Source organism: Callorhinus ursinus, unplaced genomic scaffold (assembly GCF_003265705.2).
Source record: "Callorhinus ursinus isolate GAN/ISIS: 27379988/994484 unplaced genomic scaffold, GSC_fseal_2.0 scaffold50, whole genome shotgun sequence".
Classification (NCBI taxonomy): domain Eukaryota; kingdom Metazoa; phylum Chordata; class Mammalia; order Carnivora; family Otariidae; genus Callorhinus; species Callorhinus ursinus.
This window is the reverse complement of record NW_027397112.1, coordinates 8,847,884-8,864,636: the sequence shown is the minus strand read 5'-3', so window position 1 is coordinate 8,864,636 and position 16,753 is coordinate 8,847,884. Positions and strand designations below refer to the sequence as shown.

The 16,753-nt window shown below is 36.6% G+C and overlaps 1 protein-coding gene across 10 annotated transcripts in view; it reads left to right on the top strand.

Annotated features, from left to right (window-relative positions):
* TANC2 (tetratricopeptide repeat, ankyrin repeat and coiled-coil containing 2) overlaps nt 1-16,753 on the top strand; it is a 352,068-nt gene that overhangs the window by 264,523 nt on the left and 70,792 nt on the right. For all 10 annotated transcript variants that reach the window (XM_073883063.1, XM_025890285.2, XM_073883069.1 and 7 more), the window contains one exon: nt 10,167-10,398. In XM_073883063.1, coding sequence (XP_073739164.1) covers nt 10,167-10,398 — 232 coding nt within the window. The remainder of the gene's footprint in view (nt 1-10,166; nt 10,399-16,753) is intronic.

Below are 16,753 nucleotides of genomic sequence, written 5' to 3'. Positions count from 1 at the left end.
CATATGCATGATTTCAAAAATCAAATAATGCTCAAAGACTTATAATAAAAACCAGCAATTCTTTTCCCCTCCTCACGCCAAAGGCGCCACTTTCAACCTCTGAGGCTGTTCTTCTGATCTTTACCTCCACTGTTTCTAAATAATATTCATATCCTGCTGTAATTTTTTTCATCATTTTTATATGTTATCTCTTGCTGCTGCTTATGGATGATGAGAATTTTAGGTCTTTCACTTTCCTTCCTCCCTCCATCATCTCATACCATTATATCATGATTTTTGTCTGAATCCATATTACAGTATTTTTAGTATTAGTACTGTGCACATATGTTTCATTGTGGAACCAAGGATAACATTTCCTTCCTGAGCAATTTTGTTTTTCCTGGGGTTTGGAAATGCCTCATTTTAAATTTTGCTTATTCTTGACAGGGGGCACCTGGCTGGTTCAGTTGGTAGAGCATGTGACCATGTGACTCTTGATCTCAGGGTTGTGAGTTCAAGCCCCACGTTAGGTGTGTAGCCTACTTAAAAAAATTTTTTAAATAAAGTAAAATTTGCTTATTCTTTTTCAAATCTGCAGCTATAATCGATAATCCTTAATAGCTTTGTAAAATGCCTCTCAGTACAATTTTCTACATCAGTTACATTTCCCCTGAGACATTGATCTTAGAGCCTTCCATCAAGCTCAGCCTGGACCTAGGATGCTCTCGAGGCTTACCACCTAGCTGTTAATCCTGGAAACTCCCATTATTTCTCTTCTGTGTTTGATCCCATGTCATCATCTTCCTTTTTGATTTTATTTCTCATTTTGGTGGGGCACATCCGCCAGTGGCTTCCTATGAAATAGTGCATGGGAGGTAAGTTTTTAAAACTTAATGTTTCTAAAAGCATCTTTATTCCATTCTCATACATTACTATTTATTTGACATAATGTAATTCTAGGTTAAGAATTATTTCCCCTCAGAATTTTGAAGGCATTGCTCCATTGTCTTGAGCTTCTAATAATTTTGTTATTAAATGATGTTCTTATTCCTAATTCTTTTTTTTATTGAAGATTTTTATTCATCTATTTATTTGTCAGAGAGAGAGCTAGCACAAGCAGGGGGAGCGGCAGGCAGAGGGAGAAGCAGGTTGAGCAAGGAGCCCAATGAAGGACTCATTCCCAGGACTCTAGGATCATGACCTGAGCCAAAGGCAGACACTTAACTGACTGAGCCACCCAGGCATCCCTTATTCTTAATTCTTTATACCATTTTTGCTCTCCAGAAACTTTTAGGATCTTCTTTTTTATCACCATTGTCCTTGGGCCTTTTTTCCATTTATTCTGTTGGTACCTAGCAAGCCCTGGAGATAGTCTTTGATTGTGGGAAGTGCTTTTGTACTACTTATTGATAATTTTATCACCACCATGTGCTCTGTTTTCTCCTTCTACAACTCTTTTTAATCAAAAATTAGATTTCTTATACTGATACTCTAGTATCTTAAGTTTTCTTTCCTGTATTCTACTTTTGTTTTTCTATTTTGGTTTTTGATTTAACTTTAAGAGATTTTTCGCAACGTCACCTTCCAGTCCTTTCACAAGGATTGGCTGTCATAGTTTTCCAATAACTCTTTTTTTTGCCCTAGTTGTTCCCTTCTTTTTCATAGCATTCTGTTCTTGTTTTATAGATGCAGTATTTTCTCTTATCTCTTCCTTAATACTTAGGCACTGGAAAACTGATTGGAAGCTTATGTGTATAGAGAGCTTAACTATACAGCAGTAAGATGACCCACCAGCCTTTATTGGAAACACCCAAAAGTCAGTGTTCATAAAGTTTTTTCCTTGTGCTGTTCTTCTCTAGCAAAAAATCCACCCATCTCTTTCCTGGAGGATATATATCCTGGGTATATATCTAGAGCTGGCAAGAGAAGAGCTGGAGTTTCAGCATTCAGTATGCAGACTTTTACTCAAGTCCCTCGCTTTCAGTCCTGCACTTGACCCTCACCTGTTCTGTGCCTGATATCCCTAAGTCTATTCTCCCTGGTTTTTTTTCTCTAATGAATATAATTCTCTTTCCTGTGGGTTTTGGAGAAGGTGGTCACCTGGCTGGGCAGGGTAGGTGTGGCTCTCTGGAGATCTAACTGCTTCTTATATAAACTTCAAATAATGTCTGTATTTTCAATTACCTTCCTCACCCCATCATCCACAGCACCTGGTGCTTCTAACTCCTGTGCTTTTCTGAGGTTTTACAGATGATTTGGCCCCATCCTATTGTCCTTCCTCCCAGCAGACATTTGTTTCACATTCTTCTATCTACTAAGTCATTTATGAATATACATCTACTTTCTAACCTTCTATGTTATAATCTGAGATTATAGACAGCCATATAGGTGGAGTTTGCATGTCTCTTATTCTCCTTGTCTTTGAGGATTTTCAACAGAAGAACAAGAGTTATAACGTGTCTGTTTCCAATATTCAGAGAAATCTCTTGTCATGGTTAATTAGTAATGAGGAACAGGGAGTCATCTGTAATATCATAAGGTTCTAATTTCTTCATAGAAATCCAGTCCAGCCCAGAGCTCGAAGCAGCATATTTCCCCCAACTACGTTTTTAACTGTCCCCACTTATCAGTGGGCTTCTGAAACAGTCTCAGATTTCTCTCATATTCATTGCTAACTCGGTACAACTTTAAAAGACATCTGCTTTTTTCTAAATATTGGATAAACTAGCTCCTGCTGCTTCTTTGGAAGAATCAGAATAAATATCACCTTGGAAATACATTGAATGCTGAAGAGCTTCCATTATCATCATCAATTTACTCATTTAGAATGGGTGTTTGGAATGCATCAAATACAAGACTGAAGTTAAGTCAGTGAACAAAACAGACACAGTCCCCGCTGTTACATAGCCCACGTTCTCGCAGTGGGAGAAAGCCAATAAACAAACATGTAATATGTCAGATTGTGATGAGTGCTGAAAAGAGCTCCAGGAATTATGTCTCCCCACATTGTCACTTCTTAGTCTCTCTCTTTCATCGAGAGAAAAAGTCTCAAGAAGTTTATGTTCAGTATTTGGGAAATGTTACATATTGTTTGTAGGAAATTAGTGACTACACGTAAGTGATCTCATTTTGGGGTGCCTGGGTGGCTCAGTTGTTAAGCGTCTGCCCTCAGCTCAGGTCATGATCCTGTGGTCCTGGGATCGAGCCCTGCATTGGGCTCTCTGCTCCGCGGGAAGCCTGCTTCTCCCTCTCCCATTCCCCCTGCTTGTGTTCCCTCTCTTTCCTGTCTGTCAAATAAATAAGTAAAAAAATCTTAAAAAAAAAAGTGATCTCATTTTAAATTCCATGATCGTGTCTATCATAAGCAAAATGTAAATCTCTTTTGTGCCTAGAGATGGGATATCTTTAAATTTATATTGAACATTGTATAAGAAATGGCCCTTTAAATTAAAATTGGTGTTTATGTTCAAGATTTGGAAAATGTTAAATATTGTAAGTAGGAAATTAGTGATTATTTACACTTACTCAAGGAATATATTTTAAATTTCATGATTATTTCTTCCTTAAGCAAAATGCAAATGCACCTGTTTGCACCTAGAGATGGGATGGTTTTAAGTTTATAGTAAATGTTGTACGAGAAATGGCACCTTATTATCCCAGTAATTGTGCCATGTGTTACATTTTAAGTATATAAGCTTGTTCTTGGAAGCATAAAGCAGAAGCCAGCAATCGTACTTCTCACTATATAACAAGCCAGTAAGCAGAAGCCTTTTCAGTAAGATTTTCAAATCAATTAGTATTTTGAGGAGGTAAGCTAATATATGTGAATTAGAAGTGTCCGTGAAGGGGCGCCTGGGTGGCTCAGTCATTAAGCATCTGCCTTAGGCTCAGGTCATGATCCCAGGGTCCTGGGATCGAGCCCCACATTGGGTTCCCTGCTCAACAGGAAGCCTGCTTCTCCCGCTCCCACTCCCACCTGCTTGTGTTCCCACTCTCGCTGTCTCTCTCTCTGTCAAATAAATAAATAAATAAAAATCTTAAAAAGTGTCCACAAAAAACCTCTTGATTTGATAAAGTTCTTAGTGCCAATTCTTGTATATCAGTAATTATCATTGATATTTTCAGGACCTATTGTTAGGTGGGGAGGAAAGTGCACAGGAGTGACTATGGGATGCTAACTTTCATGTAAGAAAGAAAGGGATATAAAAAAAATGCACATGTATCTGCTTATTTGTGCAAAAGAAATGCAGAAAGGATAAACCAGAAGGAAAAGATACTGGTTACCTAAAGCTGGTTGGTGGGAATGGAGAATAGGAAGAAATGGGTAATGGAAATGGGGTACCCATTAAGATGAAGAGTGAATGACACTCCTTTGCATGTATTTTTTTGTATGGCTATGACTCTTGGAAATATAGTGATGTTTCACATACCCAAAACATAATTAAAACCAACCAGTATGTTGGGGTGGGGTAAGCCCAAAGTAGAATCCAAACATTCACAAATAACCCTCACTGTATTTCAAGATTTTATGCATTTATTTAGAGTGAGAGAGAGTGCACACACGCGAGCAGGGGGAGGGGCAGAGGGAGAGAGAGAATCCCAAGCAGACTCCATGCTGAGTGTGGAGCCCAATGCAGGCTCACAACCCTGTGATCATGACCTGAGTGAAAATCAAGAGTTGGACACTTAATCAGCTGAGCCACCTGGGTGCCCCAAACCTAACTATATTTCAAATGAATAACATGACCACACTGAAGAAGGCAGTTTGGAAGACAACATCTTGACTGAATACTATAAGGCTAAAGACAAAAATAACTGTGCCTAAATGCTATATTCTGATGAATAAATGTGTTTTTCGCAGGGGTGTGGTTAGCAATTCTGAAAATCCTTCATGTATATATTAGATTTGATTGGATAAATAAAAATATTGTAAATAGCAACCCCAGGTTTCTCATTGTTGGAGAAAGAAGTTAACAAATGAGGAAAGGGAAATCTAAAGTGAGCCAGGTGGTACTGGATTGAAATCTGAGATATGAGCGTATACTCACAATTTTTAATATGTATGTCTGTATCGATAGATATTTCAGTAGATAGAGATACAGAAATATAGATGAATCTTTATGTGTTAGTATATGTATGTGCATTTCCTAGCTCTCTCCACTGAGAGGGCCCCAAATCAAAGACACTTCAATAGCAATAAGCATGCCTACTATTCAGATCTTGTTTTATAAACACCATTCTCCAATAAAAGAAACCAGGGCTCTGAAGAAGTTAGATAATGCCAGATCTGGGCAGGGTAAATATAAGAGGAGCCTGGGGTGTCTTGTGGTACCAGAAAGCAAGAAAGTGCTTTTAAAAAGATGGGGGGCTTCTTGAAAGAACACAGATACCAACCTGAAGGAAGTCCCAATGACCGAAGCTGGAACAAAGTGAACAACAAAATATAGTATTGGATATAACCAATGGAATAGAATAAGTACATATTTATTAAATCACTCAAGTAAATAAATGGGGGGAAAGAGACAGCTCTTTCTTCCAGTAGAATTCTAATAGTAAATGTAGAAGGAAAGAGGGAGGAAATAGAACATCACTCTCAGGCAAACACTATGTGATTAATTGTTGCAGACAAGATCCACTGATGTATACTAAAGTCAGTGGGCAAAAGTTTGAGGAGAAACAGGTTTTGCATTGTCTCATTGTCTCCTCCAAGATGTTTATTAACTACCAAGGGAAAGAGAGTAACTTTATAGTAGAGAAATCTGGCAGAAACCTTTACTTTAACCGAAGTGATCAAGGTCAGCATCGTCAGTAACAAGACACATCAACATCGTGGGCCCCATGATATGATCCACTGAGAAGGACACAACATTCTTTTTGTGGTATTCTTGCCCAGAAATCTCAGTTGGATTATGAGGAAAACATCAGACAAACTCAAACTGACATTCACCAGAATAACTGCTCAGTACTCTTCAGAAGTGTCAAGGTCATGAAAAACAAAGACTGAGGAGCTCCTACAGACTACAGGAGTCTGAGGAGAAATAACAACTAAATGCAATACAGGGACCTGGATAGAATCGTGGAACAGAAAAAGGACATTAGTGGAAAACTGGTGAAATTTGAATAATGCCTTTAGTTAATAATATATTGTGCCAGTGTTATTTCCTAGTTTTGATAATTATGCTATGGTTATGTAAGATATTAATAAAAAGAGAAGCTGGGTGAGGGATATACAGAAACAGAAACTCTGTGTACTACTTTTGCAACATTTCTGTAAGTCTAAAATTAGTTCAAAATAAAAAGTTAAAGAATAAATAAAAGTCCTACTGCCAAAAAACAAAACAAAAAAAAAAAGATCTACAAGCTGGAAAATTACTGAGGCAGAACCCAAGTCTGGAAGCTATTCTTAGCTTCCAGGCCCAGGGTAAGGATTAGAGTCAGAGTTGAGGGACAGGGAGAGGCAAGAAGAGGTTGTTATTCATACTAAACCTCCAGGTCCCTGGAAATATTAGAAGCCACACTAAAGTGTTGGAAGGAATGTGCTGAGCAAGAAGTTAGTCAGGTGGGGATGAGGGAATTCAAGGAGTGATGAAAAGGAGACATGGAATAAGAATATGAGAGCAGACCTGAAGGGAGGATGTTTGCAACATTAGAATTTAAATGGTACAAATGCCAGTCATTATGTAAATCAAGTTTTTATTTCCAGATGTATTCCACATAGAGCTGTCCTCTTCTTTATGTGAGATTAGCTTAATCCTGTCACAGATTATTCATTTGAAGTAGAAAACAGTCTTTGGAGAGTGAAGGCCTGGGATTTTTTTTTTTTTTAATTTTTAAAAAAATTTTTTTCCCTTTAAATTTTTTTATTGTTATGTCAGTCACTATACATTACATCATTAGTTTTTGATGTAGTGTTCCATGATTCATTGTTTGTGCATAACACCCAGTGCTCCACGCAGAACGTGCCCTCTTTAATACCCATCACCAGGCTAACCCATCCCCCCACCCCCCTCCCCTCCAGAACCCTGTTTGTTTTTCAGAGTGAAGGCCTGGGATTTTTAACACAAGCCTGACAGATTTGCTGCCACTCAATCATTTGGCCCTTTGATGAGGATTATACTTCATCTTATGATTTCTTCTATACAGCACTAAATCAAAGTTTTTTATTTTTATTTTATTTTTTTTAAGATTTTTTTTTTTTAAGTAATCTCTACACCCAAGGCAGGGCTTAAACCCACAACCCCAAGCTCGAGTGGCATATTCCACAGACTGAGCCAGCCAAGGGCCCCAAATCAAAGTTTCTTATACCCAAAGCTATACTGACCTCCAGTCTTTTCTTTTGTCCATATAGCCTGCACACCTGCTTTTTTTCCTTCCCTCATAGGAGTAATTTAAAATTTACTTTCTATCAGGGCGTCTGGGTGGCTCAGTCAGTTAAGTGTCCTACTCTTGATTTCGGCTCAGGTCCTGATCTCATGGTCATGAGATCAAGCCCCACATCAGGCTCTATGCTGAGTGTGGAACCTGTTTAAGATTCTCCCTCTCCCTCTGTCCTTCCCCTCCTCTCCCTCTCTAAAAAATAATAAATAAAATTTACTTGCTGTCTTTCCCAAAGAATTAATATAATTCTGGTCATATCAGACATATTTTGGCTAAAATTATTTTAATAAAAAGTCTAAGGATTTAACGTAAGACAAACTTGAAATGGAGAGAAATTATGCATAGTTGAAAATGAAATTTCAACAAATCATCATGAGAGACAAGAATTCAAGGAGAAAGGTTCTACCTGCTGATTTTAGGGGTAGACAAGAATTCAAGGAGAAAGGTTTTACCTGCTGATTTTAGGGGTAGACAAGAATTCAAGGAGAAAGGTTTTACCTGCTGATTTTGGGGGTAGTCTAAATTCTGAATCATTTCCAAGAAGTTGGAATGACAGTGACTGAATATAGGTGGCCATGATAACTTTCTCAAGGTTGCAGGGAAAAATCTAATACCACTGAACACTGGTACAATGAGAGACTGAAGGAAAAAAAACTACATTAGCAGACTTGTTTCCTATTTGTATATGTAGGAAAAGTTGTAGATGATGTCAATAGACAATTTAGAGGAAGTACCAAATAGGTTTGACAAATGCACCTGTGTTTGTCAGTTACTATGTGTGCATGTTCTATGTACATATGCTACAAAACTGCTTTGAAATGTCTAGTAAATAACCTATTTTTAGCCACAGTGCAAATTTCGTGGAAATGTTGAATGGTCTTTCTACCTGAATTCTGCAAAGCAATCAAGACTTTGTATTTGGAATGCTGAAGAAATATTTTAAACTGAAAGAAAGAAAGGTAGCCACAGAAGGGGTAACTTTAGCAATGTCCTTTGTTAGATAAAACCTCATTCAGCCAAGAGCACAGATGAGTTTTCTCCCTACCCCCCTCCCCTAGCACAGATAATTTTTAATAAAATCAGTAAGAAAAACCTCTTCCTAAATTCCTGAATTTTTATTTTCAAACTTCTATCCCATTACTTTATGCAAAGGGTAAGTTACAGCTGATTTGCTCAGCTGTGCTTCACTTTGACATGTGGAAGCAGTCAAGGTAAAATGTGATGAAAGTTCATAGTGATTCAGAGGTTTGCTGTTTGCTTTTTATGAAGTGGATATTTGTATCCATGTGGATATAACCACTGACATTCACTGTTCATTGGGAGGACAGATCAGTTGCTGCCAGGTTTTCTCTTTGGTTCCTTACATTGTGCTCAAGATAGGTAATAAAGCAATGACCAATCTATCTAAAGAAAAGAGTGGAGATTTTTTAAATATAACTTCTCATTTCCAATTCCATATTGTGCTCACATATCATTGCTTCACTCACAAGCAATTCCTGTCCTCAGCTTTCTGTGGATAGTAACATTTCCAGTATTAAATTTTTCTCTGTGTGCTTAATGAGAAGGATTTCAGGTTTAAAAAAGTTTTTTAAAAAAAAGTGACATTTCTAGTATTTGTAAAAGAGCAAGAATGACCATACTTGTAGATTGGGAGTCTTTTCAAAATAGAACACTTTAGTGGATGACTGTTCTCTGAGAGATGATAGAAGAGCTGGAGTCCCAGTAGTACATCTATGAATGCTCCTAGGGTAATTTTCCCCTGCCTAAAGGCACAAAGTCAGTAGTCAAAATAGAGAATACAGAACTTCGATGATGATAATGATGGAGAAGAAGAGGAGAAGGGGGAGGTGATGATGATGATGATGATGGCAGCATCAGCTGACATCACTGTGCACCTTTTTGTGCTGAGCACCATGCCAAGTACTTTCCATACATTCAAGCTGAATCTCCCCTGCCAATTTCATGTTATCTCCTCAGTCACTTCACTTTCGTGAGTAGTACTGAGCCAGCAGAGTGCTGTAGATTAAAATCACCCTCTGCACTTACCCTTGAGGCAAAGAGAACAACCAGAAGGTATGGAGTGAGCTCTGTGCACATTCAAACAAACAAACAAAAAACCCAGAGGTTAAAACCAGGTTCCCCCCAGACAGCCCAGATGGATGGATGATATTAAGACTCACACATTTTCCAAGTTCTTTGAATTTAAGACCTGCAGCTAACAAAAATCTCAGTCATTTCCTTTTTCCTGTCATCTAATTCTGATTGTGTCTGGGTGCTAGAAAATACTAATGATAATTCTTAAATCTGAATTATTTTTTATAAAGCTATTTACAACAACATTAATTTTTAAAAGTAAGGAGTTAATAAGTATATGTGTTTATTGAGATTAACAAGGTCTTTCTGGGATCATTTTATTCCTAATGCTTTATTACAAGATTGGACTTTTTCCTGTACTATTCCATGCTGAATAAATATTAGAGAGATAAATGTAAATCTTTATTCTCAGACTTGTTTCCTATTTCTTATAATCTAAAACCCAAATTCTACAAAGGAATCTTATAATCCAAAACTCAATTTGCATTTATAAATTTTAATTGTGAATTTTGATATGTGTATACAATAGAAATATTGTATCAAATTTCTGATCTTAGATAAAGCAGGCAATTTCTGAGATAGCAGCTTTTGTTTTTACTTGAAGAAGTTGAGGAATGGGGAGACGGAAGACAATGTTAGAGAATGATCATATAGTAACCATGGCTATTGCTTTTGCTCCTGGTAAACCTGTTTGCATTCTCATCTTTCTGTTGTAGGTGGTTGCCTATCACTATTGCCAAGCTGATAATGCCTACACCTGCCTGGTCCCAGAATTTGTCCACAATGTTGCTGCCCTGCTCTGCCGCTCACCTCAGCTGACGGCCTATCGTGAGCAGCTTCTTCGGGAGCCTCACTTACAGAGCATGCTGAGCCTTCGGTCCTGTGTTCAAGACCCCATGGCCTCCTTCCGGAGGGGAGTCCTGGAGCCCCTGGAGAATCTCCACAAAGGTACAGATGGGGTGCACAGAAGGCAAAAGGTGGAAGCTTTGGAGTCCAAGTTCACCTAGAGTGTGCCATAGAAATGATTTTTATCACATTGCCAAAACTAAACGTGCCATAGCTGATGTCCCGCAGGATACGGTTAACAGAGAAAAGATTTTACTTGAGAAAAATGAAAATTCCTACAGGAACTGCTACTTCTTTCCTTCTTTCTCTCTAAAAATTCTCGTTCTCGCTTCCAAATAGAATACATTTTTCCTGTACTAAAGGTAGTAGAGCTTCTAGTCTTTTCTGTAGAATTCAAAAAATCAGTAAAACCATGGCTCCAACTCCATGTTGTGGAGTTTGTATGGTTAGAAACCTCCTCATCATTATGTTTGGGTTTTGTTTTGTTTTGTTTTGTTTTGTTTTACTCCACAGTCAGGTAAAATAAAATGGTATCCATGGCTGCACAACTCTGTATGTCTTAAACCTCAGCTTTCCACTAAAAACTATTTAAAAGGTATTTAAGATATTTTTAGGAAATGGGGGAAAAAATAAAATGGAATCCATCTCCCTCTCGTGCTCACACCCTTCCTCCCTCTTTCCTCTGCAATTCTAGTGTCAGCTGTGGCCTACGCGCGAGCATCTCCTCCTTCACCCATGTCTACCCCATCCCCTTAACAGTGTTTGTCAGTGCTGGAAGCCAGAGAAAAGGACTTGAGTGAGCAAGAGGTTCCTGAGCAATTGTGTTTATTCCTGAGAGACTTTTACATCTTTCTTGAAGGTTTTCGAAGAACTCAGTAAGAAAAAGTGACCATAATTTCCTTTCTCTCGGCCACCGTCTTCAGTTATTTCAACCTCCATACTAGTTACTTGGATATCAGAGTTTCTCTTCTCAATTCTGATGACCTCTGTGTACCTCTACTACCGATTAGCTTCTCCGTACCCTGGACTTTTTTAAACCTTGGAATTTCTCCACAGATATTTTAAAGCATATTTTCTGTACGATCAGTCTACATCCTGCTAATTCTGCCTTCGTGATGTTTTCTCACATCCATCAGTCTCAAATTCATTCCTGCCATTGTTACCCCAAAGACCATTCAGTTGCTCATGGCATCATGTCTATATTACTACCCTTCCTAGTCTTCTCTGGGTTTTTGGTTTAATGCTTCTTTTATATCATAGCACACTTAGAAAATTATAAAAACTTGTATAGCATACTGAGCTAAAAAATCGCAACTCCTTATAGCTAGATATAACTGGCCTTGAGGTTACAGCCGTGCCAAGCCCCCAGAGCCCTGAGGGCTAAAGAGCTTCATTTTTAAGCACACCTCTAACCCATTCTTGACATACCTAGTAGGGAAACTCTGTCCCAACCTGTGCAGTCTTGTAGACTTTATGTACTGCTTTCAAATAAAGTTTCATCAAGTATCACTTTCATCACTTAATTTCCCTGTTCAGAAACCTGACTCCCTCTTGCTACTGAATTAACTTCCAGCTTCTTAGTCTAGCATATAAGGTACTTGATGGCATGGGTCCAACCCACTTTCCAGCCTCCCTATATACTTTTACCTGTATGAACCCTGTGTTTACATGTAAAATACTCACTAGTTCTTAAACACTCACTTACGTGTTCCTGCCTCCATACATTTGCTCACTGTTCCATTTCTTGTTATGCCTTCTGCTTACATCTCTATCAGAATTCTACCCATCTTTCAATAACCAGCTTAAATGCCACCTCATTCATAAAAGCCTGCTGATCCCCCTGCCACCCTCTAGTAAGATACAGTATTCTTCCAAATTGATATTAGGTTGTTTTTTTTTTTTTACAATTTTTAATTTAGAGTATTTAACACATTATTAAATGCATAATAAGATTTAAAATTTTATTACTAACATTTATTGAACTTTATGTCAGATACTACAGATACTATACTTTGTGCTTTATAAGAATTAGTTATTTCTGTACCTGTCCTATCCTTTTGACTAAATTGTATGCTACTGAAGTTAGGAACATTTTCTCATTCATCTTCTATCCTTCATATTGGTTACACCACCTTGAACACAGGAGGCATTTCAGGAAATAAAGTTTGAACAAGTAAGCAAACATGGAAACTGCTCACATACTGGGTGCCTTGAAGGAAGGACAGTGATACAAGGATTTACATCTTACGACTCATTCAAGGCGAATATCCAAATGCTTGCAGATTCAGCTCTAGATTGTCAGCCATGACTCATGTGTTTCAGTTTTGCTTCTAGATACACCTGCTGCTCATGTAGGTCTCCATAAGCAGCTTTAGATATCCTTACTGGTAAATATTATTCTAAGTGAATTTAATTATTCCACCTGATTCCCACGTTCTTACTTTAAAACAAAATTCCCATGATGAGCAATAGCTGAAAACACAATTTAAAAAATAAATGAAATACTAAAAAATTATTTTATCAACCAGTAAGAAGGCAGGAAAGAAAAACAGTATTTTTTTTTTAAATGAAACAAGTGGGAATAAAAGGCACAGCTTAGAGACTGTAGTCAGTGATATGAAAGTGTTACACGGTGACAGACGGTAGCCACACTGGTGGTGAGCATATGTAATGTATAGAGAGGTTGAACTGTGTCATAAGCCTGAAACCAATGTAACATTATGTGTCAGCTATACTCAAATTTAAAAAAAATTTTAATTAAAGTTAAAAAAAAGCAATATAAGAAAATAAAATGGGTGTTGTGTTCAGCTGCTAAAAAAAGAAACAGTAAGTTAAGCAGAGAAAGAAAAATACTGTATGATCTCACTTATATGTGGGATATAAAAAATCTAAAAACAAAACAAAACAAAAAACCAGTCTCATAGATACAGAGAACACGTTGATGGTTGCAAGAGGTGGGAGGTGGGGTATGGGAGAAATGGAAGAAAGGGGTGAAAAGATAAAAACTTCCAGTTATAAAATTCGTAAGTCATGGAAATATACAGCATGGTGACTATAGTTAATAATACTGTATTGCATATTTGAAACTTGGTAAGAGAGTAAGTCTTAAAAGTTCTCATCACAAGAAAAGAAAGTTTATAATTTTGTAAGGTGATAGATGTTAACTAGACATGTGGTTTTCATTTCACAGTGTATACAAATATCGAATCATTATGCTGTAGAACTGAACCAAAAACACAAAATCAAATTAAATTTTTTTAAAAAGCAAAATGCTATACTTAAAGTCAGTCATATCAATAATTACATTATTTTAAATGGACTGAGCATTTCTTTTAAAAGCAGAAACTACCACATCAAATAAAAAATGAGACCCAAGAGTATGCTATCTACGAGAGGGTTATCTGAATACAAAGACACAGATTGAAAGTGAAAGGATAGAAAAATATATACCATAAAAAAAAAAAAGAAAAATATGTACCATGTCACCATGCAGCATAAGAAAGCTGGAGTGGGTATATTAATGTGAGGCAGAGCAGACTTCAAGATGAGAAATGTTACCAGAGGGCCATTTGATAAACGTAAAAGGAGACAAATTTCTGGGAAGATAAAATAATCCTAAATGTGTATATACCTAGTAACAGGCTCAAATTACATGAATCATTGTCAAATCACTATGTTGTACACCTGAAACAAATACAACATTGTATATCAACCGTACTTTACTACTACATATTTTTTAAAAAGAATGAAAAATTTCAAAATAAAGTTTTTTAAGTGAAAAAAATACATGAGTCAAAAACTTATAGAACTAAAGAGATAAATAGGCAGATAATCATAGCTGGAGATTTTAACACCTCTCAATAAGTATTAGAACAAGCAGATAAAAACCAAGTGTGTAGATTTCAACAACACTGTCAGCCAACTTGATCCACTCACAATTTATAGACTACTACCCAATAACTGCAGAATATATATTCTTCTCAAGTACACAAGGACCATACTCTGGGCCATAAAACCAAGTCTGAAGGTTTCAAAATATTAAAATCATATAGAAAATGTCATCTGAGATAATGGAACTAAATGAGAAATCGATACAAATAAAATCCCCAAATATTTAGAAATTTAACAACATACTTCTAAATAACCAATGAGACAAAGAAGAAATCACAGAAGAAATGATAAAGTATCTCAAAATGAATAGTGTAAAATCAATGTCTAAGTTTCTGACTTAATAAACTAGAAAAAAAAATGAGGAAAATAAACCCAAAGTAAGCAGAAAGAAGAGTAAAATCAAGAACAGACATCAATAAATAGAAAAAAAATTAATATTTAAAATGAATAAACCCTTCGCAAGACTGATCAAGGAAATGAGAAAAAAACTCAACATCAGATATAAAAGGGAGATGGCACTATAGTTCCTATAGACGTTAAAAGGAGAATAAGGGATTATTACAGGCATCTTTATAACATAAATTCAACAACATAAACTGGACAAATTCTCCAAAAAATACAGCTTACCGAAAGTGACTCAAGGACAAATAGAAAATCTGAATAGCCCTCATCTATTTAATTTAATTTGTAATTTAAAAGGGAAAAAAATCTTCAACCAAAAAACTCTAGGCTGAGATGGTTTCACTGATGAATTGTTTTCAACATTTAAAGAAGAAATAATATTTCTGCAAAAACAATAAAATTAAAAAGATGAAGAAATAATATCATACACATATGTCTTCAGAAAACTGGAGAAGGGAACATTTCTCAACTTGTTTTATTAGACTAGTGTTACATTGAAAACCAAATATGGTAAGGATCTCGTAAGAAAAGAAAATTACAGATCAGTATTCCTCATGACCATAATAGCAAAATCCTGAAAAAACTTAGAGCAAATCAGTTAGTCCTACTCGATCAGGAATGCAATGTTAGTTTATTCTTTTAATTTTATTTTATTTTATTATGTTATGTTATATTAGTCACCATAAAATACATCATTAGTTTTTGATGCAGTGTTCCATGATTCATTGTTTTCATATAACACCCAGTGCTCCACACAGTGCATGCCCTCCTTAATACCCATCACCAGGCTAACCCATCCCCTCACCCCTCTCCCCTCTAAATCCCTCAGTTTGTTTCTCGGAGTCCATAGTCTCTCATGGTTCATCTCTCCCTCCGATTCCCCCCCCTCATTTTTCCCTTCCTTCTCCTAGTGTCCTCCATGCTGTTCCTTATGTTCCACAAATAAGTGAAACCATATGATAATTGACTTTCTCTGCTTGACTTATTTCACTTAGCATAATCTCCTCCAAACCCATCCATGTTGATATAAAAGTTGGGTATTCATCCTTTTTGATGGCTGAGTAAATATTCCAGTGTATATTCGGACCACATCTTCTTCATCCATTCATCTGTTGAAGGGCATTTGAAAGTTTATCAGGGTAATTCATCATATTAACAGAATAAATGAGAAAATCTATATGTCTTTATATAAATACATATTTATGTAAAATTTTGCATACATAATCTTCTCAATAAAGGCATTAAAGCATTTGACCAAATATTACAGTTAACAATAAAAACTTTCTGCAAACTAAGAATAGAAGAAAACCTAGTCTAATAAAGGAAAACTCCAAAAAACACACAGCTAATAATGAAATGTTAAATATTTTCCCCCTAAGATCAGGAATAAGACAAGAATGTTCCCTCACTCACACACTTATATTAAATATTCAGCATTCCACTGGTAGTTCCAGCTAGCACAAGAAGAAAGCAAACAAGCAAATAGTAAAGATTGAAAAGGAAGAAATAAAACTGTCTTTATTTGTAGATTATGTACCTAAAACACTCTCAGGAATCTATAAAAGAAATAATAAGCCTACTAGAACTAATAATAAATATAGAACTCCAGGCTGTAAGACCAAAATGCATATATCTATTGTATTTTTATAGTGGCAGAAAACAATTGAAAACTGAAACTTAAAAAGTAGTGTGGCAGGTTTTTTTTTTTTAAGTTTTTTTATTTATTTAAGTAATCTCTATACCCAACGTGGGGCTCGAACTCACAACCCTGAGATCAAGAGTTGCACACTCCTCCAACTGAGCCAGCCAGGTGCCGCCATAGTGTGGCAGTTTTAAAAGATGGCTGTAAATTCTTTGACATTCCTCCTACCCAGAGTTGGGGGTCTTATGTCTTCTCCTCTTGAATCTTAGTAGGCTTGTGACTGCTTCAACCAGTAGAATACTATACAGTGATGCTATGTGACATCTTGAGGCTAGGTCATAAATGCATGCAGTTCCCATCTTGTTCACTGAAACACTTGCTTTTGGAGGATTGCATTGTCACGTAAAAAGTAAAGAAGTACAAAACAACGTAAGTGTTCCAGTTGACTGCCCTGATATGGGAGTTTTTGTTCCAGATGATTTCAGCACAGCCATTTAAGTAACCCCTACCTGTCTGATGCAG